The following is a 25,983-nucleotide window of genomic DNA, read 5'->3' as shown; positions in this document are numbered from 1 at the left end:
ACTAGAGACTTTAGTTTCAAAGGGCTGTCGCTCTAAGATTGTTTCTATTACAAGAACAAAGTGAGACACCTATACATCTAATTTATTGAGTAGGCTGGGATCCATAGGGTATAAGAAGAAACCTATTTTTTCTCACCATTGCTTTGAAACCAGCTCTGTTCACTCTCTCTCTCCCGCCCCTTGGCTGCTCCTGGGCTGGAGCTTGAGGTTTGAGCAAATCCCACAGCTTTTCCAGTCACTTTCAGGTATAAAGAAACAATCTGATCAGTGTTGTGGGTTGAATAATATTCCCCCCCCCCAACCACCCCGACCAAGATAGATATGTCTACCTCCTAACCCCCGAACCCTGTGAATGCAACCTTACTTGGCAAAAAAAAAAGGGGGGCTTTGTAGGATCTGGAGACTACACTTGAGCCAAGCAAGGGCCAGAGCTTGGAATTGGATGAGTGCCTGAAGTTTCAATATTAGATTAGGCTGGACTTTCTAACCATCTAAAAATAAGATAAGGGGGTGCCTGGGTGGCTCAGTCAGTTGGCGTCTGACTTCAGCTCAGGTCATGATCTCACGGTTTGTGGGTTTGAGCCCTGCATCGGGCTCTGTGCTGACAGCTCAGAGCCTAGAGCCTGCTTCAGATTCTGTCTCCCTCTCTCTCTCTGCCCCTCCCCCACTCTCTCTCTCTCAATAATAAATATTTAAAAATTTTTTAAGAATTAAAAAATAAAGAAAAATAAAAAATAAAAATAAGATAAGCTTCTGGAATTCTAACAGCTCTCTTCCACTCTGCCTTAAAGCTGAAGAGGGGTGACGGACCACGGGTGGAAGAAAGTAGTGTTGGGCTCTCCATTCGGTGAGCCCCGCGCAGATGGTCTAACGTGTCTCTTCATTTTATTATTATTTTTAATGTTTATTTTTCTAGAGAGAGAGAGAGCGTGAGTGAGGGAGGGGCAGAGAGAGAGGGAGACATAGAATCCAAAGCAGGCTCCAGGCTCTGAGCTGTCAGCACAGAGCCCAATGCGGGACTTGAACCCACAAACTGTGAGATCATGACCTGATCTGAAGTCAGACGCTTAATAGACTGAGCCACCCCAGCGCCCCTACCATGTCTCTTTAGAACCAGAGGGCACTTACACACGATGCTCAGCTTTGGGGCCCTGGGCAAAACTCTGAGTCAAGAAAAGTCTCATTTAACATCCCCTTGCACCTGTCATAATCTGTAGGTCGTTTCCATATCACTTATTCTTCTCCACGCCATTTGTCCATTTTGCCCATTTTTCTAGAATTATTCTACCACAGATTTGTGACAACGGATTAGCAGGGAAATGAAAGACCGGCACGTACGGCTTCAATCACTTGGTGGTGCATATCACAGGATGGAAATTCAGAGGCAAAGAAACATTTTATACTACTTTGTTACTAGGGATGCCTCGAAATTCCATTTAATCAGGAAAATATAGATAAGGTACAAAAAAAAATGGGAAGAAAGGATGCTAATGCTACGCAAAGACCTCTGCCTGCCTGCTCAAATACCTTTGGCATTTCTGCTAAGAAATCTGAGCCTGCCACCTGGGATTTCATTCTGTCAGAGTTGCTTGTTGCCCGAAGGAATACAGTCCGCGATCCTGATGTTTGGACGGCTCTGTGAAGTGCCTCGCCTCGCTTTGGCTCTCAGGTTTTTTCATTTAAAGGGAGGTTTCTTGGGGTGCCTGGGTGGCTCAGTTGGTTAAGCCTCCGACCCCGGCTCAGGTCGTGATCTCACGGTATGTGGGTCTGAGCCCCACATCAGGGCTCTGTGCTGACAGTGTGGAGCCTGCTTGGGATTCTCTCTCTCTCCCGCTCTTTCTGCGCCCCCCCCCAAATAAACTTGAAATTAAAAAAACCCTGCGACAATATAAAGGATAACATGCTTGGGGCGCCTGGGTGGCACAGTCGGTTAAGCGTCCGACTTCAGCCAGGTCACGATCTCGCGGTCCGTGAGTTCGAGCCCCGCGTCGGGCTCTGGGCTGATGGCTCAGAGCCTGGAGCCTGTTTCCGATTCTGTGTCTCCCTCTCTCTCTGCCCCTCCCCCGTTCATGCTCTGTCTCGCTCTGTCCCAAAAATAAATAAACCTTGAAAAAAAAATTAAAAAAAAAAAAAGGATAACATGCTTATTCCAGGTCTTCTGAATCTTCAGGCGGAGACACATTGGGCCAGATGTGAGCCACCCAGGCGCGCCTGCAATGTGAATTCTGAGTAATGTGGAGACCAGTGCGGTGACAGTGATGTGGGCAGGCTGATCAGCAAGGGCTTTTTTCCCATAGCTCTGCTTCCGGCCTTGAAGCCCATTTCCAAAGTTGGATTGCTGGTTTTCCCACGCGCCTGCACGCTCCTGTCTCCTTGCCGTAACTCCCCTTAATGCAGCCGTGTGACTTGAGGGCCACCTGACAGCAGATGGTGCTGAAACTGCCTTATTCCTCGTCCCTTGTATCGAAGCATAGGCAGAGAGCAGCAGCCTGGGGCAGGACAAGTACACAGGGGTGAGATGGGAAATAATGAAAGGTCTGCAAGATTGGCTTCTTCAAGATCTCAGGGGTGACCGGACTGGAAGGTTCTAGGCCCCCAGAAAGAGGCACGGGTTCGCAAGACACCGGGGAGGGGAGAAATGGAGCAGAGAGGCAGCAGGAGATACTGAAGACGGCCCTCTTTGCGGTTTGCCCCCGCGGCGGCCACACACACACACACACACACACACCCCCTCCCGGCTGCCACGAGAGGGCGCTGCCAGAACTAGGAGAAGGATCCGAAAAACGAACGCTGGCAAGAAGTGTCTCCTATCCAGCAGGAGAGCCGTGTGACTGCAGCTTGGGCCCACGAGGGAAAAGATTTTAGAAGGACAGTGACAGGACTGGGAAAGGGGGATGTAGAAGCTTTCACGGGCGTCCAGAAGGACCAACACATGTGGGAGAGGTGAGGGGTTCCTGGCTTTCTGAGCAGCAGGCACATCTCCGGCCTCATCCGCCTCGAAACTCCAATACAGTTTACCTTCAGCAACCAGCTTGGTGACCAGCGTCCGCGGGTATCCTGGGTGGCAAGCCAGGGGACATCCCCAACGTAAGAGGCACCGGTGGCTGGACTATACACGAGCCTGTGGGACTTCAGTGATAGCCCGCCTGGTGTTGAGAGGTGAATTCACTCGGGTGTCCCAAGTCAACCGGCACAGACAGATGGGGTTCATCTTAACCGGGAGAGGGGTGACACTTTTATTTTCTAAGGTACGTTTTTATTGAAGTAGAACCCATACGTAGAAATGCCAGTGCACAGGTCGTAAGTGTACTGCTCAATGATTTTCACAAAGCGTGGCCAACCAAAAAGCATCAAGAAACAGAATGAGGGGCGCCTGGGTGGCGCAGTCGGTTAAGCGTCCGACTTCAGCCAGGTCACGATCTCGCGGTCCGTGAGTTCGAGCCCCGCGTCGGGCTCTGGGCTGATGGCCCAGAGCCTGGAGCCTGTTTCCGGTTCTGTGTCTCCCTCTCTCTCTGCCCCTCCCCCATTCGTGCTCTGTCTCTCTCTGTCCCAAAAATAAATAAACGTTGAAGAAACAGAATGACCGGGCCTCCAGATGTCCCCCGTCGGGCTTCCCCCCTCCACCAACACCCCCTTGGAGGGCAAACCTTCTGGCCACAAGGAGGCTTTTCTCAACCCCTAGAGCAGAAAACCCCAGTGTCATTCAGTACCCCTCCCTGCGTACGGCAAAGGCCACGCCGTGTTCTCAAAGTCAACTTGGTGCTTTAGTCAGTCATGGACATTGAGCCTCAGAGAGGAGGCAGAAATGGGGACTGGCGCCACTGTTATTTCAATGTGTTAATAGGAAGCCCTGGGACTGGAGGATGTGGGACGTCCTGGTGAATGTTACTCAGCCCGAGCCAGCAAGCAGGCAAGCATCGTTCGGTGGTCACTCGGGCAGCGCTCAGGATCCGCGAAAGGTTGAAGGTCCTGGTTTCGCCGAAGAACCAGCCTGCACAATGTGTCATTCTTTGTAACACTGCTTAGCAAGCCCGGTGACGGGATAGACGAAAGGCTGTGGGTTGATGCGCACTGGGACTCCGCGTGGGGGCTGTGGTGGAAGGAGACAAGAGCATGGGCCTTGGGGAGCGTCGGCAAGAGGGTCTTTGAAGGGATGGTGCGCCTTAGGGTCTAGGTTATGTTTTATTAGAGAGGAGAGTCCAGATACGAGGAAGCCAAGAGAGGGGCCGAAAATGAAGATCTCAAGGGAATGGGGCTTTCAAAGAGTCCAAAGGATAAGTGGGGGGATGATTAAAAGCCAGATTAACTAGAGAGTGTGATGTTGGAGTTCAAGTTCAGAGGTGATGATCAAGTCCAACGGGGCAGCCGTGGTGCAGTGACCGGGGAGATGACGGTAAGTGGAACAGAGGCCCACGAACGGTGAGGCTGGGACACTGGACGGGTCATCTGCATAGATGTCGCCACATTGGTTGATGGCAATGGCAAGGGAGGCCAGAGAGGGCTGTAGAGCGATTTAACTGGACCCTTAAGGATCGGTGGTTTTTACACGGAAGCAGAGAAATGAGAGATTGTGAACAAGAGGGGATCAACCAGGTGCCATCTTCCATTGGACCCTGCATGTGGGCAGTGTAGGACGATGAGCAGGGCTCACTGGATAAGGCTGCAAGGGGAGAGGTAGCCCGGGGAGATAGAGGACACCATAGCCTGTTGGCCGGAATTCAAAACAATATTTTGCTATTTCAGGATCCAAAAAGTTAGTCCCCCGAGATGATGGTCTTGTGGTGGAAATGGCAGGGGTAGCCCCCAGGGGTCAGGGAAGAGTAGTCACCAGAGTCTGGATTGTGCTTTGTTTGAAATCCCAGATAGGCCAAGAGAGGGTTCAGTTTTCTCTCACTTAATAAAATGTTGGACCGTGACTGGTTTGGGACAGGGATAGAGATGCCACAGTGTCATCAGGGACCCAGGCGTCTTCTAGCTACGCGCTCCTCCACAAGGTACGGTCCTGGACCTCATGATCACAAGGTAGCTCACAGAGCTCCTGCCCTCACGACCACATTGCAGGAAGGAAGGAGGCGGAAGAGGAATGGCGAGAGGGGCTTCCAACTGACAGCCCTCTTTAATGACTCTTCCTTGAAGCCCCACCAGTGACTTCAGCAGGCTCTCCCACCTTAAAGAGAGGCTGTATATACATATATATTTATATGTTTATACTTGTAAGGCGAAATTCAAAAATGGATATTGGGTAGGCAACTTTAAGTCTCTGCTACAGCTCCTAGAGAGACATGAAACGCTGTTATTTAATTCAACTTAACTCGGCCTTGGGCAATGATTCTCTACCTGTAGAGAACACAATTCCCAGGCTTCCCTATTTCGTTTCGGGTTCAACATCTCTTCCTTTAACCTGGATCACTGGGGCACTGGTCCTTCACTGCAAGTTCTCCCTTCTATCTTCCTTTATTCTAAGCCATAACTATGCTCTCCAATTTCCTTGGTCATTGAAGAAACAGGAGTTCTTTTTCAAGTTCTACCACAGTATTAGAAACCACCTGTATCCGTTAGCTCTTGCTGTGTAACAAACAACCCCAAATCTTAGCATCTTAAAACAACCATCTTATTATGTCTCACAGCTCTGCAGGCTGATGTGACTTAGCTAGAAACCTCTTCATCTGGTCTCACTAGAAACACTTATTTTGGGGTTTTCATACCTAGCAGTTATCCTAACAGATACAACCACAGCCCTTGGAGACTATATGCCAAAATCCCTTCACACTAAAGGAAAACAACGCTTTCCCCTACCATCTTAAGAGGTTGTATGTGTTGGTTGTATTAAAGAGAACACTGTTGGGAAAAGGTTACTAAATTGGGGGGAAAAAAGGATCACTACAAGTTTCAGTTTAAAAAAACTTTGGGGCGCCTGGGTGGCTCATTTGGCTAAGCGCCGACTTCGGCTCAGGTCACGATCTCGTGGTTCGTGGGTTCGAGCCCCGCGCCGGGCTCTATGCTGACAGCTCAGAGCCTGGAGCCTGCTTCGGATTTTGCGTCTCCCTCTCTCTCTGCCCTTTCCCTGCTCATGGTCTGTCTGTCTCTCTCTCTCAAAAATACAATAAACATTAAAATTAAAAATAAAAATAAACTTTAAGAGTGAGGCTATAAACATTAAAGATTAGTAAGGAGGCCATTTTCTCTCTTTCCTTCATCCTACAGCTCAATGCCTTCATTGCTTTAGGGGGTAACAAACATCTGGGGAACCTTCTGTTTGGGAGCTGTCCTGGACCCAGAATCTAAAAACACAATATACGTTCATCCTCAGGGGAATATACTCAAGATTCATTACCACACAAAGCTGTTCTTGAATTTGGAAGAAAAGAGAAACAGAAAAGAAGGCACTGGTCTTTCTTCTGTATCCTGGTATTTGCATGATTTCATCTTAGGGATTTCTCTGAGGCCTTACGTTCAAGAACGGAAGCTAACGTGCATTGCACTTATGAGGCCTAATAAAGCAGTCGTGTGCTCCCAGAAAAGGAAGTAATTTTATGAATTTTTAAGAATGCAAAGCATTTCCGACGAAAATGAATAAAACCCCCATTTTCCAGGAAAGCAAATAATTATACACGTAATGAAACACAGCATCAAAAACTCATTTTCTTACTTAGGAACACTTAAACCATGACACAAGGTAATTATTTGAACGTCATTACAAAGAATTTAAATGTACAAGCTTGGCTGTAAAAGATCAGGCTAAGCCGCTTAGGTAAAAACCTATCTGTGACGTCACAGTTTCCAAGGAGTGCCAGGAAAGTCAAACAAAGAAACAATTCCCTGTAGTCTTTGTTGTTGTCGTTCGTTTTTATACTTCTAAAAGCACAGTGGCACTACATTTAAAGCAACTCTTGGCACGTCTTATACAAGAAAGGCGTGTGACAATAATGTTTCTGTTGGTACAACTTTTCAGTTTGTATTTCTAAAGTGGGGGAATCTATGGTGTAATATCAGAAAACAGAGAACTGACATAAAAAGCCGAATATAAAGATGCAAATGACCACGGTCACATTCAACCATTCACAGATAAAAGGCGATCTGGACATAAGCCTGAAACCAGAAAGACGCCGTCCACTGCAATTTCTCCGGCTTTTCCCCTGCCACGTTCTGCTTCAAAAATGATCTAATAACGGAGAAGATATAAAATAATTACTTTCAACTTCCAAGTCAAAGATATACTCAAACTATTTAATAGCTATTAAAGAGGCTTGAGCTCGGGAGCCTGGCTGACGTAGTCGGTCGAGCATGGGACTTCTGATCTTGGGTTGTGAGTTCGAGCCCCACCTTGGGCACAGAGATTACTTAACAATAAAAGGACTGAACTCATCAGCCCTATTGCATAGGAACAGGCTTTGACATTGCATGCATAGTAACGTATTTTCCAGATGCCAGTATCTACACTGAGCGGGTTATAGTCAGAGAAAACTGGGTCACTGCACCACCTAGAAGAATCTGGACAGCCCTGAAGAGCGGAGAAGGGTATGGTTGAAGAGGAAATTTTGGAATTCCCATTTAAAGAAAATAAAAAGCAAAAATGAAAAAACCATGTGGTTTTCTTTTCCAAAACCAGGCTAGAAGAAATTTAACATTCCCTGTGAACATCTAATGTAAAACCGAACAGTTGAAAGAGAATTATTTTGATATATTCAGATTTTGGGAGTTTGTAGTAGTATGGTTATTTTTCCGAAAACATTGGCTTTAATATTGGAAATTACTGGGAATGTCGTTGTTTTCAAATGTTGAAAAATGTTTGCTAATAGGCTATAATCATTTTCACCTATGATAAAGTAGATCAAATTAAATATCTATTATCTATTAATAATCAAAAGAGAAGCAAACTTCCTTATGTTGTAGAAATACAAAAAAAATTTATCTCTAAATTGGACAAAAACTGACAGGAGTGACTCACTGAACAAAATGAAAGACAGACAGTTACTACTTTATATTCATTCGTCCAACAATATTTAGAAAGAAATATTATGAAAATAAATGACAGCTGACTGATAGTTTTTCTTTTTTGCCCGTTACCACAACTTTTTAAAACATATCTTGGCTATCATAAGTAATCCTGCAATAAACCGAGGCTGCATGTATCTTTCCAAATCAGTATTTTCGGTTTTCTTCGGGTAAATACCCAGGTGTGAAATTACTGGATCATATATGGGAACTCTGTTTTCAATTGTTTCAGGAATCTCCACACCGTTTCCCACACTGGCTGCCACCAGTTTGCCTTCCCACCAACACGGCACAAAGGTTCCTTTCTCTCTGCATCCTCACAAATACTTTTCGATTTTAGCCACTGTGACGGGTGTGGGGCGGTATCTCATTGTGGTTTTGACTTGCATTTCCCTGATGGGTGATGCTGAACATCTTTTCATGTGTCCGTTGGCCATCTGTAGGTTTTCTTTGGAGAAATGTCTTTTCACGCCTTTTACCCATTTTTTAATTGGATTATTTGGGGATTTTTTTGGTGTGGAGTTTTAGAAGTTCGTTATACATTTTGGGTACTAACACTTTACTGGATGTCGTCTGCAAATATCTTCTCCCATCTAGTAGGTTGTCTTTTACTTTTTTGTTGATTATTATTTCCTTTGCTGTGCAGAAACTTTTTATCTTGATGTAGTCCCAATAGTATATATTTGCTTTTGTTTCCTTTGCCTTAGGAGACATATCTAGAAAAATGTCGCCATGGCCGATGTCAGAGAAATTACTGCTTGTGCTCTCTTCTAGGGCTTTTTGGTTTCAGGTCTCACGTTTGGGTTTTTAGATCACTCTGAGTTTATTTTTGTGTATGGTGTAAGAAAGTGATCCCGTTGAATTCTTTTTTTTTAATAAAGATTTTTTTTTAACATTTGTTTATTTTTGAGAGACAGAGTATGAGCAGGGAAGGGGCAGAGAGAGAGGGAGACACACAATTCGAAGCAGGCTCCAGGCTCCGAGCTGTCAGCACAGAGCCCGACATGGGGCTTGAACCCACAAACTGCGAGATCGTGACCTGAGCCAAAGTCGGACACTTGACCGAGCGAGCCACCCAGGGGCCCCAATTCTTTTTTTTTTTTTAGTTTATTTATTTACTTTGAGAGAGACAGAAAGAGAGAGAGAGAGAGAGAGAGAGAGGCAGAGAGAAAGAGGGAGAGAGAGAATCCTAAGCAGGTTCTGCGTGGTCAGGGCAGAGCCCGACACAGGGCTCGATCTCACAAACCATGAGCTGAAACCAAGAGTTAGATGCTTAACCAACTGAGCCACCCAGGTGCCCTGGTCCAGTTTAATTCTTTTGCATACAGCTGTCCAGTTTCCCCCAACACCATTAAGAGACTATCTTTTCTCCAGTGTACATTCTTGTCTCCTTTGTCATAGATGAATTGACCACGTAAGTGTGCGCTTATTTCTGGGCTCTCTATTCTGTTCCGTTGATCTATGTGTCTATTTTTGTGCCAGTACCATCCTGTTTTGATATCTTGAGCCCTGGGATTATAATACGTCCAGCTTTGTTCCTCTTTTTCAAGATCACTTGGTCTGTTTGAGGTCTTTTGTACAAAGACCTCAAATTTGTACATACAAATTCTAAGATTATATGTTCTAGTTTTGTGAAAAATGGTATTGGTATCCTGGTAAGGGGTACGTTAAATCTGCGGATTGCTTTGGGCCGGAGGGACATTGTAACAGTATTTGTTCTCCCAGCCCATGAGAATGGAATATCTTTCCGTCTGTTTGTGTCATCTTCCACTTTCTTTTCTCAATGTATTACAGTTTTCAGAGTACAGGCCTTTCACCTCCTTGGCTAAGCTTATTTCTAGGTATTTTGTTATTTTTGGTGTAATTGTAAATAGGTCAGCTCTTTTGAAGTTTTGTTTATTTTGAGAAAGAGCGTGCGCACGAGGGAAACAAAAAGAGAGAGAGAGGCAGGGGGAGAGAGAGAATCCCAAGCAGGCTCGGCACCGTCAGCATGGGGCCTGATGCAGGGCTCGAACTCGTGAACCGTAAGATCATGACCTGAGACGAAATCAAGAGTCAGACGCTTGGGGCGCCTGGGTGGCTCCGTCGGTGAAGCGTCCGACTCCGTCTCAGGTCACGATCTCCCGGTTCGTGGGTTCGAGCCCCGTGCCGGGCTCTGTGCTGACAGCTCACGGCCTGGAGCCTGCTTCGGATTCTGTGTCTCCCCCTCTCTCTGCCCCTTCCCCGCTCACACTCTGTCTCTCTCTCTCTCTCTCTCTCTCTCTCAAAAGTGAATGAACATTAAAAAAAATAGTAAGTAAAATAAAAATAAGAAACAAACACTTAAAAAACTGGCCCTGCAGCTTCCACTCATCGTGATCAGTGCTGGGCACAGAATGAATGAGCAAGACATTCTTTTACATACTCAGTTACACATGTAAAATTAGAGTCTGGTTTGGGAGGACGCTGGTGAGGAGCCGGACACACAAACGGATCATTTCCATGACACGTGAGGGGCACGCACCTGACGGGTGTTATCGCGAGCTGCGCTGCTTAGCCGCCTGGCCTATTTTGCTCCAGAATATAAACTCTCGAAGTATAGGGAAAAAGCCTCGCTCATCTTTAGGGCCCCACCGCCCCTCTGTTTGTCGAGTCAGTGCAAGAGAATGTCAGTATCCCATGTGACACTGGTTTTCCACTTACACTTTTGGTAGTGCTGATCCCTTGCTCCAACTGAATTTTCCCCGTCTTCCACCTTTCGTCCTTGCTCCTGGTCTCCTCCCATGCCAGGGCGTTGTTACTGCTTTTCACAAACACTCGAAGTTTCCCGACTTTGTCTCCGGCCAGCCGGTAATCAAAGAGCAAACAGAAGTTGCTCTGGGGCTGCAGGTCCGGGAGCAGGAGTTTCAGGCGGCCGATGTCCTTCTTACGGCCTGCCAGGGCCGGAACTGCCATATAGTAGCCAACAGCTTCAAGAGAAGAAAAATGCGCAGTTAACGAGGCCATTGTAAAGGGTCTGGCTACGGGGTATAGAATAGCACAGAAGATGAATGATAACCGGATTCAAAATCTTAAAAAAACACACAGGGGGCGCCTGTGCGGCTCAGTTAGTCAAGCGTCTGACTCCGGCTCAAGTCACGATCTCGCGGTGCGTGGGTTCGAGCCCCGCCTCGGGCTCTGTGCTGACAGCTCGGAGCCGGGAGCCTGCTTCAGATTCTGTGTCTCCCTCTCTCTCTCTGCCCCTCCCCTGCTCCTGCTCTGTCTCTCCTGCTCTCTCAAAAAGAAATAAACATTAAAAAAACAAAAAACCATTTTTTATAAAAAACAAAATGAAAAAAAAAAAAAAAAGAATAATAGTCTCCTGTAGGGAAAGCTGAAGTCTCTCTCATTTCCAACACAGGAAAGACAATTTCATGCTAAAATGGATTTTAGGGATCACAGAGCTGAAATCCTTTGTGGTACGGAAAGGGAAAGGTCATTTGCAGCTGATGGAGAACTCGTGTTCCAGAACTTTCCACCTTGGTTGTATGAACCTTGGACTGCATTTTCCCACAGAGTCAATGAGATGTATGACGGCCAGCTCCTTAGGTAGGGTGGTATTTAATCCACAACATACATGAATTTGTCCTAATGGTTTCATGGAGCTCAACTACCGCCTGTAACGTATCAGTCCGAGTTCCGGTTGAGGAATGGAACACACCTCCTTCTATTTCTAAGATCCATGTCCTAAGTATAGCTCATCTTCAGTCCTTTGCTTGTGGCTTTGACGAACCTGGGCAAAAAACTCTCAGGGAATGGGGGTCTAAAGAAGTTGACGAAAAGAAAGAATTTGTACGGAAGCCAGGAGGAATGCATTGGGGGTAGGGGGTGGGGGCCCGGAGTCTTCTGCTAGTATATTCCCAGCGTCACTTGAAGGACCCAGGTTGACCTTGCCTTAGTTTTCACTGGACTCAGGGACTGTCTGGTCTTTTCCCCAGCTGCTCAGGTTGCCTGATTCAGCAAATAAAGATACAGGATGCTCAGGAGAGCTTGAATTTCAGATAAACAACCTGTCTGAGGGGCGCCTGGGTGGCTCAGTCGGTTGAGCGGCCGACTTCGGCTCAGGTCATGATCTCACGGTCCGTGGGTTCGAGCCCCGCGTCGGGCTCTGTGCTGAAAGCTCGGAGCCTGGAGCCTGTTTCAGATTCTGTGTCTCCCTCTCTCTGACCCTCCCCCGTTCATGCTCTGTCTCTGTCTCAAAAATAAATAAATGTTAAAAAAACAAAAACAAAAACAACAACCTGTCTGAGATGTACTAAAAAGTATTCTGCTAATCTGAAACGTAGGCATCCTACGCTTTAGCCACTGCCACTCCACCAGCAACACCCTCTCTTCTGTGACCCACTGGGGCAGATTTCCCTACTCTCTCCCCTAAAGCCCATTTTGATTTGTCCTTGAGATTTTATCCTTCTAGAAATGCTGACTCATCCCACGTTTCCTCAGAGAAAGACAAGCCCACCTAGAGATCTGAACGGGGCGCAGGGGGGAAGAAGGTACGATTTGAGTGACACAAAGGCTGGGAAACCTGAGGCCATTTGTGAATCGCGTTTGTAAACAGGGGACTTTCCATTGCTGGAAAACTCCACATGAAGACCCTGCTGACTGTGTGAGCTGTCAAGATTCTGGAATAACCTATGGGCTCCCTGTATGATGTGGCTCTGGCGGATAGAAACTTGGAGATGTCATGATGGAAGAAAGGAGAAATGCAAGTTAGCTATTGACCAGACAGGCTCTCCCAAGATATACGGTCTTGGGACTGGTTAAACCTGCCTTGAATCTTCGGTGATAGTTCCACTCACACAACTTGCTGCGTGAGATGTACCCCCTCTACCCTAATCTCAAGTTTTGCAAGGAATTTTTGTTGGGGGATATCCAGGTTTCCTGGTTGCGTGTGAAGGCTTGAAAGGGAGGAACTAGTCTAGAGGAAGGGTCCAGGAGAAGGATCTTGTAACTGAGGGATGAACTTGTAGATTCCCAAATAAATAAATGGATTGGTAAGAAAGTCGAGTCCCCAGAGTTGTCTCTACCTACACCTCTACGTGTCAGCCTCAGGAGACAGGGCCTCCATTTATGCTCCAAGTGGGTTGTATCAGCCAAAATGCTCTGCCCAAGGGGAAAGCTAGGGCCCGTCAATAGTGTTTAAGCAAGAAGTGGAAAGTGCTAGAATTCCACAGCTCAGAGCTGAAGTCGAGAAAAACCCCAGTGTAAGTGGCCAGAAAGGAATCTGCAAGCGACGGAGGGGAACATTCAGTCCAGAAGTTCAGGTTGCTGACCTGATGCTCATCATGGTGTTGCTACTTTGAGGGGTGGCTTTACTAAAACTTCAGGTTTAGGCAGAGGTCATATTTCCTTTCCAGATTTATGTCCCTACAAAAAGCAAAACAAAAACTACAGAGCACCACGAGCTGCCAAACTGGGGAAAAGAACAGCTTCTTTCTACCCTTCCCCCAATACTCTTAAAATGTACATGAATTCTTGGGCCCTGGCTGGCTCACTTGGTAGAGCATGTGGCTCTTGCGCTCGGGGTCATGAGTTTGAGCACTACGTTGGGCACAGAGATTCCTTAAAAAATAGGGTTTTTTTCTTTTTAAGTCAAAAATGTTCACGAGTTCTAACATCTGTCTCTCGGCAGCAGGAGTGACTATGGAAAAGTTTTGCTAGAACATCCTGTATGTGGGTGGGTGGGTGGGGGTAAGAGGGATAAGGCGGGACACAGATACTGAACCAACGGAGCCATTCAACAGGGCAGACTTCGGAAGGTCTAGAAGTTTCCAAAGGTGACAAACGCTGACCTAACGAGAGATAGGAATAATAACCCTCCGTCACTGGAGAGCCTTCTTTACCTGTACGGAGGGCAGAACACACAGCAGAGAACACGAAACAGTAAAATCCAAATACCATTATCTCGATCAGCAGGATTCCAGTCAAAGTCATCTTCTATATCCTGTTTCCAGTCACAGACCCCGTGCTCAAAGCTGCAGTCAACTGAGATATTTAAATCTGCTAAGAAAAAGGGTACATTGTATAATCACAAAGAGTATTAGAAGCACGTCCGACATTTGGAGCTTTGGAAGGAAATGCCGTATTTTTAGCTGTTGAGCATCGAGCCAAGCTACTCCACGGTATTGCTGCGTCCGCCACCATCTGGTTTGGCCAAACAGCCTATGGGGTCCTAAAACGGACTTTTGCCCCTCATGCAGGTGCGAGCCCTAGAGAACAGCCTGCTGAGTCACAAGCTAATTAAGTTCCTAATATGACTTCCCAACAGCCCTAGTAGATAAGACTCCCCTGGAACTCACCAAGACCCAGATCTTTCTGGTTTGAACGGACCAATCCACTAATAAAGGCCTGTGCTCTAGGTCCCGCCTCTCTCTCTAAGCACCCTGCCTCAACTTCCCTGTGTGGCCCTCGAGGCGTGCCATGCTCCTACAGGACCTGCGAGTAATAAACTTCTCTATCTCAATTTCTCTTGTGGTCTTTTGTTGAGCCATCTGGCACCCGGGGAGCTCTACCTGACAAATATTAATTTAACAAAATCATAACAACTGCATGGAGTACAGATCACGGCCACTGAAATGGCCTTAAGGACAGTGTCAAACTAGATACTGCTTCAATTTAAACCTGTGAAGTCCTTCTGGCCAAATTCTGTTGTGATCTTAAATAAAGTAGAAGCAAAACCAAAAACTTAAAAAAAAAAAAAAAGTAATGGGCAAGAGCCCTGTGAGCAAAGTGAGACACAGAATATAGGCAAGAGTTTGTAAAATTTAGGCCAGAAAATCTCTCCTACCCAAACGAACTAGTGCAGACCTTGTCAGATCCTTTGGGATAATCTGCGGAATGCTAAATTTCTCTGTGTGAGGGTATTCTCTTGCTGGAGCATGCTCGGATCAAGCCAGGGAGACCAGAATACCAGGAAGCTATTTCCCCAGGAAAACCCTCAACCACTGATGGACAGGTGTTGGTGGACAGATACCGCAATTTTCTTGCCTTTGGGTAAGACCATAAGTCCCTGGAATTGAACATGGACCTGAAGTCAGACTGGAATCCAGGCTCTCTCTGGTCTTGCAGAGGGTCCAACTGGGATGGAGGTCCAGTGGCCACAGTGGTGCCCTTCCCTGCTTTTATGGCAAGCCAGGAGTACCAGGGAATTAACACCCTCCCGGGAGCGGCCATTAATCATTGTCAGATGGGAGATGGTGTATGAATACCCAGCTCTCTTGTCCTCCAATAGGACAACTCTGAGCTGTGTGTTCTACACTGGCTTTCAGAGTTCCCTAACGGGATTGAGCTTCAAGGGGACTGAGTTCCCCAATGGGATTGAGCTCCAATGGGATTGAGTTCCCCAATGGGATTGAGCTCCAATGGGATTGAGTTCCCCAATGGGATTGAGCTCCAATGGGATTGAGTTCCCCAATGGGATTGAGCTCCAATGGGATTGAGTTCCCCAATGGGATTGAGCTCCAATGGGATTGAGTTCCCCAATGGGATTGAGCTCCAATGGGATTGAGTTCCCCAATGGGATTGAGTTCCCCAACGGGATTGAGCTCCAATGGGATTGAGTTCCCCAATGGGATTGGGCTCCAATGGGATTGAGTTCCCCAATGGGATTGGGCTCCAGTTGCCCCCAGTGAAAATTTCTTAATAACACACTGTTGATTGCCTCCTTCTCGCCCCCACTCCCCAAGCATTCTTTCCTGGGACCGCCTCCCACGTAAACCACTTGCACACAAATTCTGTTTCTGGGGAATCCAGCCTAAGACAGCACCTTAGACAAGAGTGGTGCTTTTACTCCAACCTCACACATGAAAGCAATGAGATGTTCTAAGTCTCAGGGACTTGCCCAAGGCAAATAGCAAGTAGAAGGGCTGGGGTGCCCACCGAGTCTTCCAAGTGAGACTGAGTGCTCCAAGGGACCTTACTCAAGGACCTTTGACAATTGAGTAAACTTCACGTGTTTCATTAAGGATCATGGAAGGAAAAGTAAAATAAGAGACCTGGTCATTCTGGGGATCCAAAGGGGGTCAATTTAGTAATGTCACTTAGCAAGTGGAGAGCCGAGCAGAAGCAGTTCTAAGCACCCGGAGAATGTAGCTAATTCCCTGAGCTATGAAACATTTTCTTCCCAACCAGGAAAATGGATAATAAGATGTTTGCTGCAGAGAAACTTAAAAAAAAAAAAAAAAAGAACATTGAGGGGCGCCTGGGTGGCTCAGTTGGTTAAGCGTCCAACTCTTGTTTTGGCTCAGGTCATGATCTCATGGTCTGTGAGATCGAGCCCCGCGTCGGGCCCCACGCTGACAGCATGGAGCCTGCTTGGGATTCTCTCTCCCCTTCTCTCTGCCTCTCTCGCTCAGAATAAATAAATTAAATTAAAAATAAAATAAAATTGAAAACAGAACATTTAGGGGAAATATGGAAGAAAACAAGATGCCTGTCGGAGCTGGGTCACTAGCCTTTGGAGAGGTTTTAGTAGAAGCTTCTCAGATTAAGTTTGGAGGACTGAACCAGAGAGGCTCTACCTTCATGGTGGAGATTCCTATAAACCAAAGGGACCGAACTGGAGAATGTACTCATGGGGTAAACACAAATGGCGGTCAAATTAGCACTAGCTTAGGACATGCACAGAGGTAAGTAAGAGAGTTTGCAAAGGGGAGGGAAGATCGACGCATGAATATTTATGCCAAATAAAGGGACAAATACAGAAATAGGCTTTCCCCTGGTGTCTGTGTAGAGATGCCACATATAATTTGTCACAGGTAGTCAAAGTGCTAAAGGGACTCAGAGGAACCCGGGATCACGCCTACGAGATTCCTGACGATGAGGCTCTGTTAGCCTGATCACAAGAATGGTCCCAATTTTTACCCCTCCCTGTCTCCACGCTCTTTGCAACATGACGTTGTAGCGCCTTCCCCAACTCTCAAGTCCCGGCCGGCCTTGGGACTTGCCTTGGCCAACAGAATACGGTGAAAGTGACGCTGTGGCCGCTCTGAGCCTAGCCCTCACAAGGCCTGTGTGCTTCCACTCTCTCTTGGAACCCTGCCACTGCTTCTCGAGAACAAGCCTGGCTGGCCCGCTGGAGGATGAGTCACCACATGGAGCAGAGCTGAGACAGCTCTGTTGTCCCAACTGAGGCCCGGAAAACAGCTAAGATCGGCCAAGTCACCGAGTGGGACCAAAGCTGACTGCGGACCCGTGGGTGAGCCCCCCCAGACCAGCTCGGATCAGCAGAACCACTCAGCCGGTTGACGGACTCATAAGCAAAAATAAACAGCGGCTGTAGGCGACCGAAGGTCTGGGGTTGTCTATGACGCAGCACTATCGTCCGGAATTCAGTGCATGGTCATTTTCAGGTTGTGGGCCGTCGGGTGTTGAAGTTGAAGCAAAGGGGTCATTTTCATCTATCTTCACATATGTACCATGTGTCATTCTCGGTGTCAGGCGGGCGTGGTGGAGAGAAGACAGCCTTCCTATACTGTCGTCATTGGTACTGACCCCGTAAGGACCTACTACTTCGTACTGGCACTGTGTCCAGATGTAACGATTTTTCCCTCGGGGGCTTAGGAATGAAGCAGTGATTCATAAATGAAGGTATCAGTTACCTTTGTGTTCCAGCCTGGATGTGACAGCTTTTCTCTGGACCAGAACCAGACCCAATTCACCCGCTGCGTTCACCTTCGGGGCTAATTAAGAACACTTGGTCAGTTAAGAAAAGCCCTGAACCCTCGCATGCTAAGGAGGTGTCAACGAACGACCGAGCAGAGGTTTATCCTGTTATTCTGAGTACAGACTATGTCAGAGCAGACTTTCCTGAACATTCCCAAAGCATTCACACTGGTTCCAGTTTCTGTGTCTAAGACATCATTTTCCAAAGATGACCTAAGCATCTACACTAGTAACATGCCTCTTCTCACCCGGGTTTGGAAATACACTCTTGAGATTTTCGCTCTCTATTCGAGGAGACAACACCATCGTTATGCTAGTTCTTGGATAAGTGGGCCTGGGTCTGCTTTCCATTTGGTTAAATCCAAGAGCCATGGAGCCAAGGGCAGACAAGGCAAAAAAAAAAAAAAAAAAAAATAGGGGCAGTAACAAATGCCTGGTGAAAATGAAACACCAAGTTTCCGCCTGGGGATGTGGGGGAGAGGGGGTTAATATGGAAACTGTCCTGGAGGGGCTGAGACTTAGCTGTGGGCTCTGCACAGCAATGGGTGAAAAGGGCAGATATCCAGTTCAGGGAGAAAATTTAAGCTCCTCTCTAGAATGTTCCCCTCTACAATTGTCATTCTGGCTTTTTAACCTGTAACCTCACAGCTGCGAAATTCCCCTGGCATCGAGCGGGCAGGTCGAAAGTGCCTTCGAGAAGTAAAAAGGCAGAGCTTGGCAGATCCAGCTGGACCCAAGGTCTCTCTGGTCTGGGGGTGTGCAGCATGGCCAGCCAGGGCAAGCGTGCTTACTTGGCTGGGAGCGGAAAGAAGGTCTGCATCAAACAGGAAGCCCCCCAGGGAAGGGGAAAGGACTTAACCTCCTTGTTTCCCACAGCAGCAAATACGATTTGGGATCTGCAGGGGTTGTTCATTTCCAGAACTTACAGAGAACCCTGCTTCTTTAGAATCAGTACTGAACCTTAGTGTTACGGCAGGCACGAAGCCGTCTTTCCTTCTTTCCCTGCCAGGAGAAATCACCATTCGCTTTTCATAAAATGTGCAAAATAACCAAAGTGTTACTCACAAAACACATCTCCTCGAAGGCTTTGCTCCCGCTCCACGTGGTTCTTCAGGGTTTTCTCCTTTCTCTTCTTTTCCTCGAGCCCCTCTTTCTTTCTCTCTTCATTTCGGTTTTTTCCTCCATCAGAGTTCCTACCTCTGGAAACACTCTCTTCAGACTTGAGGGGCTGCAGGTTGACCTCAGGGGCAGGAGCTCCAGAAGGTTCTGTGATGACATTTTTGATTTTTATCTTCTTTTTCATGCTGTTTTTGTGAGCCAGCAACTTCTTGATTCTGTCTTTGATGGTACCAGGGGCCGTGAGGACTTCCTTCACAGAATTTTCAGGGATCACTACAATAACAACAGGTGGGAAGTTTCACATTGGCTGACAATTAGGTCACTCATGAAAAATGAAGTACAGTAAATGAATGCTTCCAGAATCAATCCACAGGAGGCCCTACTGCTTGATATTTTAATACATATTTTTTTAAGTAGGCGCCATACCCCACGTGGGGCTTGAAATCATGACCCTGAGATCAAGGGTCACGTGCTCTACTGACCGAGCCAGCCCTGAAACAAGGATTTGGGGGCAGGGGGTTTATTTGAGAGGTGATCCCTGGAGGCAGAAGTGAGGGGAAGGAGGAAAACAATGTAGAACACACCTCAGAACTGTCCCATCCTGCGACAATTTAGGGGTATTTATCCAGACTCCTGGCCCCCACTGGTTGAGGGCTGTCCTTACAAAGGGGCTGAGTGGCACTCTAGAGAAGACGCACGGCCACAGGCAGAGAGCCCACTGCCCTGGGGCTGAAGATCTGCGTGGAACTGTCCATCCACCCTGCCGTGTTGAAATCAGGGAGCAACAAGGGACTGGGGCCTAGCTGGTCACAAGCTGGACAGGAGGAAATGGAGTTTGGAGAGGTTGAAAAAATTTTATCGAAGGTCATAGCCAGTATGGGGCAGAGCTCAGAGTGAGATGCAGGCTTTCCTAGGTCCTGAACCTCAGCTGTTGACCATTACACCAAATGGCCCACAACAGGTGAGGCTGGAAGACAAGCGTTCAGATTTGGTGGCACGAAGGAGCCCTTGACCACGATGCAACACAAAAAGCTGATCTACTCCACTTCTTCTCTGGGGGCCTCTCCAGGGTATGGCATCCCTCCTCCCGATCCACCCGTGCACGTCCTACACGGGCCGTCGATCTCTCTCTCTCTCTCTGTCTTTGAGAAAGTTCCAGAAGGAGATCACGAGCACATGTGCACGGGATCGAGACCCGAGCACTGTGTGGTTGGAGACACAGTGGCTGTGTAATCCCACCTCCAGCCCCGTGCAGGAATCCCTCGGAGAGCCGGGCCTGGAAGCCTGAGTGGCGGAACACGCGCTGGGCAGGGCTCCCGGCTCCACTCCCAGACACCTGGCCATCATCTGGAAGACAGAACATGGCCTCCACCCGGCGCTCCCAGTCCGCTTTAGGAAGTCACTTTTATTTCACATTCCTTAAATACCTACGGGCACCACGTATACTTTTCCATACTCTTTGTTCCAGACGAAATGCTGCCCAGTTCTTCTGGCGGTTCTGCAGAGAATTTGGTTTCTAGACTCATCCTCCTTGACCATATTCTTTGGCGCACACACTCTCGTCCAGTGGCACTCAACCACGGCCCACCGGGGTACTGTGAACTTTTATGGCTGTGGGGCTCAGCGTCTATCACGGTGCGGACACTTTGCTTTTGGCCACCACAGAGTGGCCACTCCGCTGTGTCACCAGGAGCACTGGCCATATAAGGACACGGGACAGGTCAAGGCAGAACTTGAAGCCGTACGTGTTGGAAGACGTGAGAACCATGCTAAGGGGTATACAGGACAGTGGAGTCAGGGCAGTGAACAGATTGAGGCACGTGATGGGCCAGTGCTAAAATGGACCAGACCAGGGGTGCCCGGGTGGCTTGACGGTCGGGCGTCCAACTTCAGCTTGGGTCACGATCTCACAGCATGCAGGTTCAAGCCCCGCGTCAAGTTCTGTGCCGACAGCTCGGAGCCTGGAGCCTGCTTCGGATTCTGTGTCTCCCTCTCCCTCTGCCCCACCCCCGCTTGTACTCTGTCTCTCTCTCTCAAAAATAAATAAACATGAAAAAGAATTTTTTTAAATTATTTATTTATTTATTTATTTTTATTTTATTTTTTTTTAATTTTTTTTTTCAACGTTTATTTATTTTTGGGACAGAGAGAGACAGAGCATGAATGGGGGAGGGGCAGAGAGAGAGGGAGACACAGAATCGGAAACAGGCTCCAGGCTCCGAGCCATCAGGCCAGAGCCTGACGTGGGGCTCGAACTCACGGACCGTGAGATCGTGACCTGGCTGAAGTCGGACGCTTAACCGACTGCGCCACACAGGCGCCCCAAGAATTTTTTTTTTAAATAGAGAAATAAAAGGGACAAGACCCGAGGGATAAACCTAAGGGACCTCAGACATTATGAGACACTTTCGCCAGGACGGTGACTGCAACGTAATCACCACCGGCCTGTCTTGGTAGACGTTCCGGGTTCTTATGGTCATTTCTAGTTTGCCAGACACTCAGCAAGACTATGTATATTTTGCCCCTACTCCCAAGTTGAATGAACGAAGAGCTGGTGTGCGATTGTCCATGCTTCTTTCCCTGCCTTGACAAACCCTAAGGGCTCCAATCGGTATTGTGGTATCACAGGACGCTGGGGACTCTATCGGCGTGGCTCCCTGAGGGACCACATGGAGAAGAAACGTCGGAGAGAATACACCGCCAAGGGCAATGAGTGTCACATTTCATGGTTCTACGTGTGGTTTGTCAATTTGAGATGTTACCACCTACGCAGTAAGGAATTCACCAGCAAGAACAATGGGACTCGTTGCTAAACGTGTGAATCTAGGTTTGAGGATGACCGATAAAGTGCCGTCAGCTTTGTCCGACTTGCTTTTGGTGGTGTATACTGGAAGAAGCTCTGATTCCTGCGGTCAACAAGCTTGTGGTTCTGAGCCCCTGACGTGTTAGGATTGCTTGCTACTGTGCCATAACCTGCCCTCTCTCGGCAGGTAACATGGGCCCAGGGCCATTTGTCCTTAAATCTTCTTTTTGGTCGTTGAGAGTGTGCTGTGACCAGACAGAAATCCAGGACCTTTGCTGCTCTGTAAGCTTTAGTGGCTACGACTTCAGTGAGTAGTGAAGATATGGTCCAGTTAGCAGAGAAGTCAAGGCTGAGTTAGAGTTGCCAAATATTGCATGCACACGTTATCATACGTGCAGAGAGAGAGAGAGAGAGAGAGAGAGAGATGAAGGGAGAAAGAAGAGAAGGAGAGAATGCTTTACTGAGAATAGCTAAGACGCCATGAGCAAATCCTACTTACCGGAACACTGAAGGCCATTGCCTCTGTATCCCTGCTTGCATTTACACTTGAAGGATCCTTGGGTATTGAGGCAGTTGGCATAGAGGCTGCACGGATGGGTATTCCCAGCACATTCGTTTATATCTAAAAAAATGTGAACGTTCCCGTGAACAACTCTGTGGCTGCTGGGCTTTGCTAAAAGCCCGACTATCCCTTACACTTGAGCAACTCCAGGGCCAACCCCTCAACACCTGCCAACAAACCACGTGGGGCTTGAGAACCGGGACGCTGTCAAATCTCCCAATGCCTGGCTTTTGCCCGACGCCGGTACGCAGGGAACTGGGGGGCCCCCTGCACCCCCAGCAACCTCGACTGCTTATCACAACTACTGAAAGCTGGAAGATGTTTACGTCTTTTTCTGCACGTTTTCATCTGTCTAATTCCAAACTAAATAACGGCATCAAAAAATAAATTCTACATGTGGAAGGGCTTGGAACTCCTAACCAACAAAGGAGAAGGGGGGTTATGAACCAATGACATCATCTAAACTCCTAGGCATTTTGTTCCAAGGCTGCCAGGAGCAGGGCTGGGCTGGTAGGAGCTTGTCTGCTGGACCGAGACCAGGAAAGTTGGCCGAATTCCACCCAAGTGAGAAGTTCATTAGCCCTCTTCTGCATCTGACTTGCTATCCACCCTTTGGGAGACCTATGCACACAAAATAGCCCATTGTTTTTAAGTCAGCCACCAAAGGAGCCCAGATGCCAATCTTAATCCTTTAAAATCACAAGATGGGTTTCTTCTGGAAGCTCTCCATGGGAATTCCCACCCTGTCCAGTGGAACCGGCTAGGGATCCAGGAACGGGCTACTTCTCAGGGACACAGCACCACTGGGTTACACAGCTGGATGGGTCTGCGGCGGGACATGGGGTCCAAGCCCACGAGCAACATGGCTTGTGACGAGCCGGTGAAGAATGGCCTTTATGTTTGAAAAGATCTGAGTAAAGAGCTGGGGAGTCTTCCTAAGACGGTTCAAAATGCTGGAGCCAACGGTAGCCACGGTGCGGTCACACAGGACACAACCTGGGACGCTCTGCACGTGGGGTTGAAAGAAATCCCACTTTCCCCCAACTGTGAGCTTTCCTGTCGCGCACACGTTGGCTCCACGTGTTACACGAATAGGCATCTACAGGGAGCCCGGATCTCCCTTCACCGAAGGGCAGGCCCCGTCCCCCATTACATCAAGGGCAGTGCGGATGCACCCAAGGTCCCCAAACACCGTACTTTACTCGCTCGTTCGGACTCGGAATCCCTTCACTAAGGGCCCAAATATCTTCTTTCACACAGATCAGGCCAATAGCCAACTGAGACCAGAATCTTATCAGAGAGTGGCTTCGGTGACCTGGAAAGGGAACATCTTAGGCCATTTGGAGCCTGAACCATGAAAGGGGCCTTCATCTTCTTTATACCTTTGTCTAATGCCACCCCCAGAGGGAACTGTCATGAACAGATCACGGAGATCAAGCTCAAACAGGCCTTTTTAGGCTTCCTTTTGTGCTATATTGTTTCCATTTTTAGGTATGTAGCTGGAAAGTCAAAAATTAGAAAGAAAACCAGCCAAATTTTTAAAAAACGCACAAAAACCATCTTAAGATATTTGCCCCCAGAACAAACGATACCCGCTGAGGTCCCTTACTTTTGACCTTGACTGACCTGGCTTCTTCTAATTCATCTCATCAGACTTTTCCTAAAAGCCAGAAACAAAACAATGTGACTTCTTCTGTATTGTTAAACTGGTCAGTACAATAGACTGTTCAACTAATAGATGGAATCGACCTCAAAATATCCATAGACGACGGCTATAGGTTTGGGGGGGAGAACAAAAAGGGAAACGGTGCGACCCACTCTTACCTACACAGTCATAGCGGCCACGGACATATTTCAGTTCAAAACCAACGTGACATTTGCAGTAGTAGCTTCCAAATGTGTTCACGCATCTTCGATTGTAAGGGCAGACAGCTTTCCCAGAGGCACATTCGTCGATATCTAGGACGCAGAACCAGAAGGCGTCGGCGATAGCCAGAGCGGCACTTTCCCTCCAAATCACACCCGCACGCACGCACGTGAGCCCACACGCACAGCAGTCTCTCTGATTATTCTGCCAGCATCATACCCTCGGGAGGTGTTCTCAGCACACTCACGGCTCTTCCTCTTACGTGTTTCCATCACGTTGTACATCCCGTCTTAGAGACGTTATCTCACGGCACTACTTATATTCGCATCTGTCCTGGTAGGCCCAGGCTCTTCTGGGGCTGGGAGATGCCTGGCCCTGGGGACATATACACTACAGGCTTGGTGGCCGAATTACTACCTTTCCAGGTATATAGACCGTGTAGCGAGGTCATGACCTGAGCCGAAGTGGGACGCTTAACCGACGGAGCCACCCAAGTGCCCAAGATGTGGTTTCCTGAAACTGCACCTAAACAGAAACTGTGTGATGATGCAACTTCAGCAGACAACAGGGTTCCCTCCTTTCCATGTGAGTCAGGTCACTGAGGGGCCGGCGGCAACGCTGAGCAAAATAGCCAGAATCCGGCTTTGCGTTCACTATCAGATCGAGCAGATGGTGTATGTTGTTCATTTGGACCTGTGGTGCATTCTTAAAATACTAAAGAAGTGTCAGACTGATCAAAACTCATTTCTCAGTGACCACTTTTGGGCAGATCAGCTTTCCCTTCAATAAAAAAGGCACCCGACAAATCAGAGGTGGTGAAAATTGCCTTCGGTTTGGTCAAGAATTAGCCTTGTCATATACATCTTAGTTCACCAAAGAACGTTAAACCCGGCGAATGTAACTAAATCGGATTACTCTCAAAGAACAGAGCCAAAATTGTAATTTTACGGGGATTTTTAAAAAAAAGATGTAACTGCTTTAGGTAACCTGTTTGGCGGAACTTTCTAAATGCAGCTTATCAAGTTAGGTACATTTAGAATAAACGTCCAACACCTTGACTGAAAAGTATTTCTACTGCAGTCAACAAGTAAGAATATGCTTAATTCTTTATTATTTATTATATATAAATAATATAAATATATAAATAATATATATAATTTAATTTATTATATTAATTTATTTTATTATATATATTTTTATTATATAATAAATAATTATATATAATATAAAATATATAAATAATATAAATATATATTTATTATTTATTATTTAAATAATAAAACAAAGGGGCGCCTGGGTGGCTCAGTCAGTTAAGCGTCCGACTTCGGCTCAGGTCACTATCTCACGGTTGGTGGGTTTGGGCCCCGCGTCGGGCTCCGTGCTGACGGCTCGGAGCCTGGAGCCTGCTTTGGATTCTGTGTCTCCCTCTGTCTCTGCCCCTTCCCTGCTCACGGTCTCTCTGTGTCTCTCAAAAATAAATAAATGTAAAAAAAAATTTAAATAAAAAAACCATTAAGAACCCTTTCAATATTCTGATTTGGTTTGAGATCCCTTATTAATGCTATGTGCTCACTTGCTCTAAATACCGTGTATCTTTAGTGCAATCTAAGTATAGATCCAGGAGGATATACAGTTTGGTTGTTGAACAGAATACAAATCCACAAGGGAGCTAAGGCAGAAAGTGTTGCATCAGTCACTGAGGGTGCCCTGTGGGTGCCCCACCCATCGCCCCTCAGCACTCAGCTACCTGCCTAAGGCCGCACCTGGGACTTTCTGCAATGACCCTTATCCGGGCTGGGCTGGGCTGGGCATGTCCTCGAGTCAGTGTTCTGGAGCCACTCCCCCATCAATAAACTTGACGCATAAATCCGCCCCCCCCCCCCCAACTTGCTCTGGAAGGAAGGAAAATGCGGAGGCAGCTCTCCCAGCCTCCTGAAAGGGCACAGATGTGTAACT

The 25,983-nt window shown here is 47.5% G+C and overlaps 1 protein-coding gene across 1 annotated transcript in view; it reads right to left on the bottom strand.

Annotated features, from left to right (window-relative positions):
- Window positions 1-6,658: 6,658 nt before the first annotated feature.
- EGFL6 (EGF like domain multiple 6) overlaps window positions 6,659-25,983 on the bottom strand; it is a 56,251-nt gene continuing 36,926 nt past the window's right edge. Inside the window, exons 6-12 of the mRNA XM_032592247.1 lie at window positions 23,985-24,119; window positions 22,098-22,220; window positions 18,742-19,068; window positions 17,613-17,693; window positions 13,912-14,013; window positions 10,678-10,943; window positions 6,659-7,162 (exon numbers count right to left, since the gene is read on the bottom strand). Coding sequence (XP_032448138.1) covers window positions 7,052-7,162; window positions 10,678-10,943; window positions 13,912-14,013; window positions 17,613-17,693; window positions 18,742-19,068; window positions 22,098-22,220; window positions 23,985-24,119 — 1,145 coding nt within the window. The 3' untranslated portion in view covers window positions 6,659-7,051. The remainder of the gene's footprint in view (window positions 7,163-10,677; window positions 10,944-13,911; window positions 14,014-17,612; window positions 17,694-18,741; window positions 19,069-22,097; window positions 22,221-23,984; window positions 24,120-25,983) is intronic.

This window comes from Lynx canadensis, chromosome X, assembly GCF_007474595.2.
Source record: "Lynx canadensis isolate LIC74 chromosome X, mLynCan4.pri.v2, whole genome shotgun sequence".
Lineage (NCBI taxonomy): Eukaryota > Metazoa > Chordata > Mammalia > Carnivora > Felidae > Lynx > Lynx canadensis.
The sequence above is the reverse complement of the archived record's forward strand: the minus strand, read 5'-3'. Positions and strand labels throughout refer to the sequence as shown.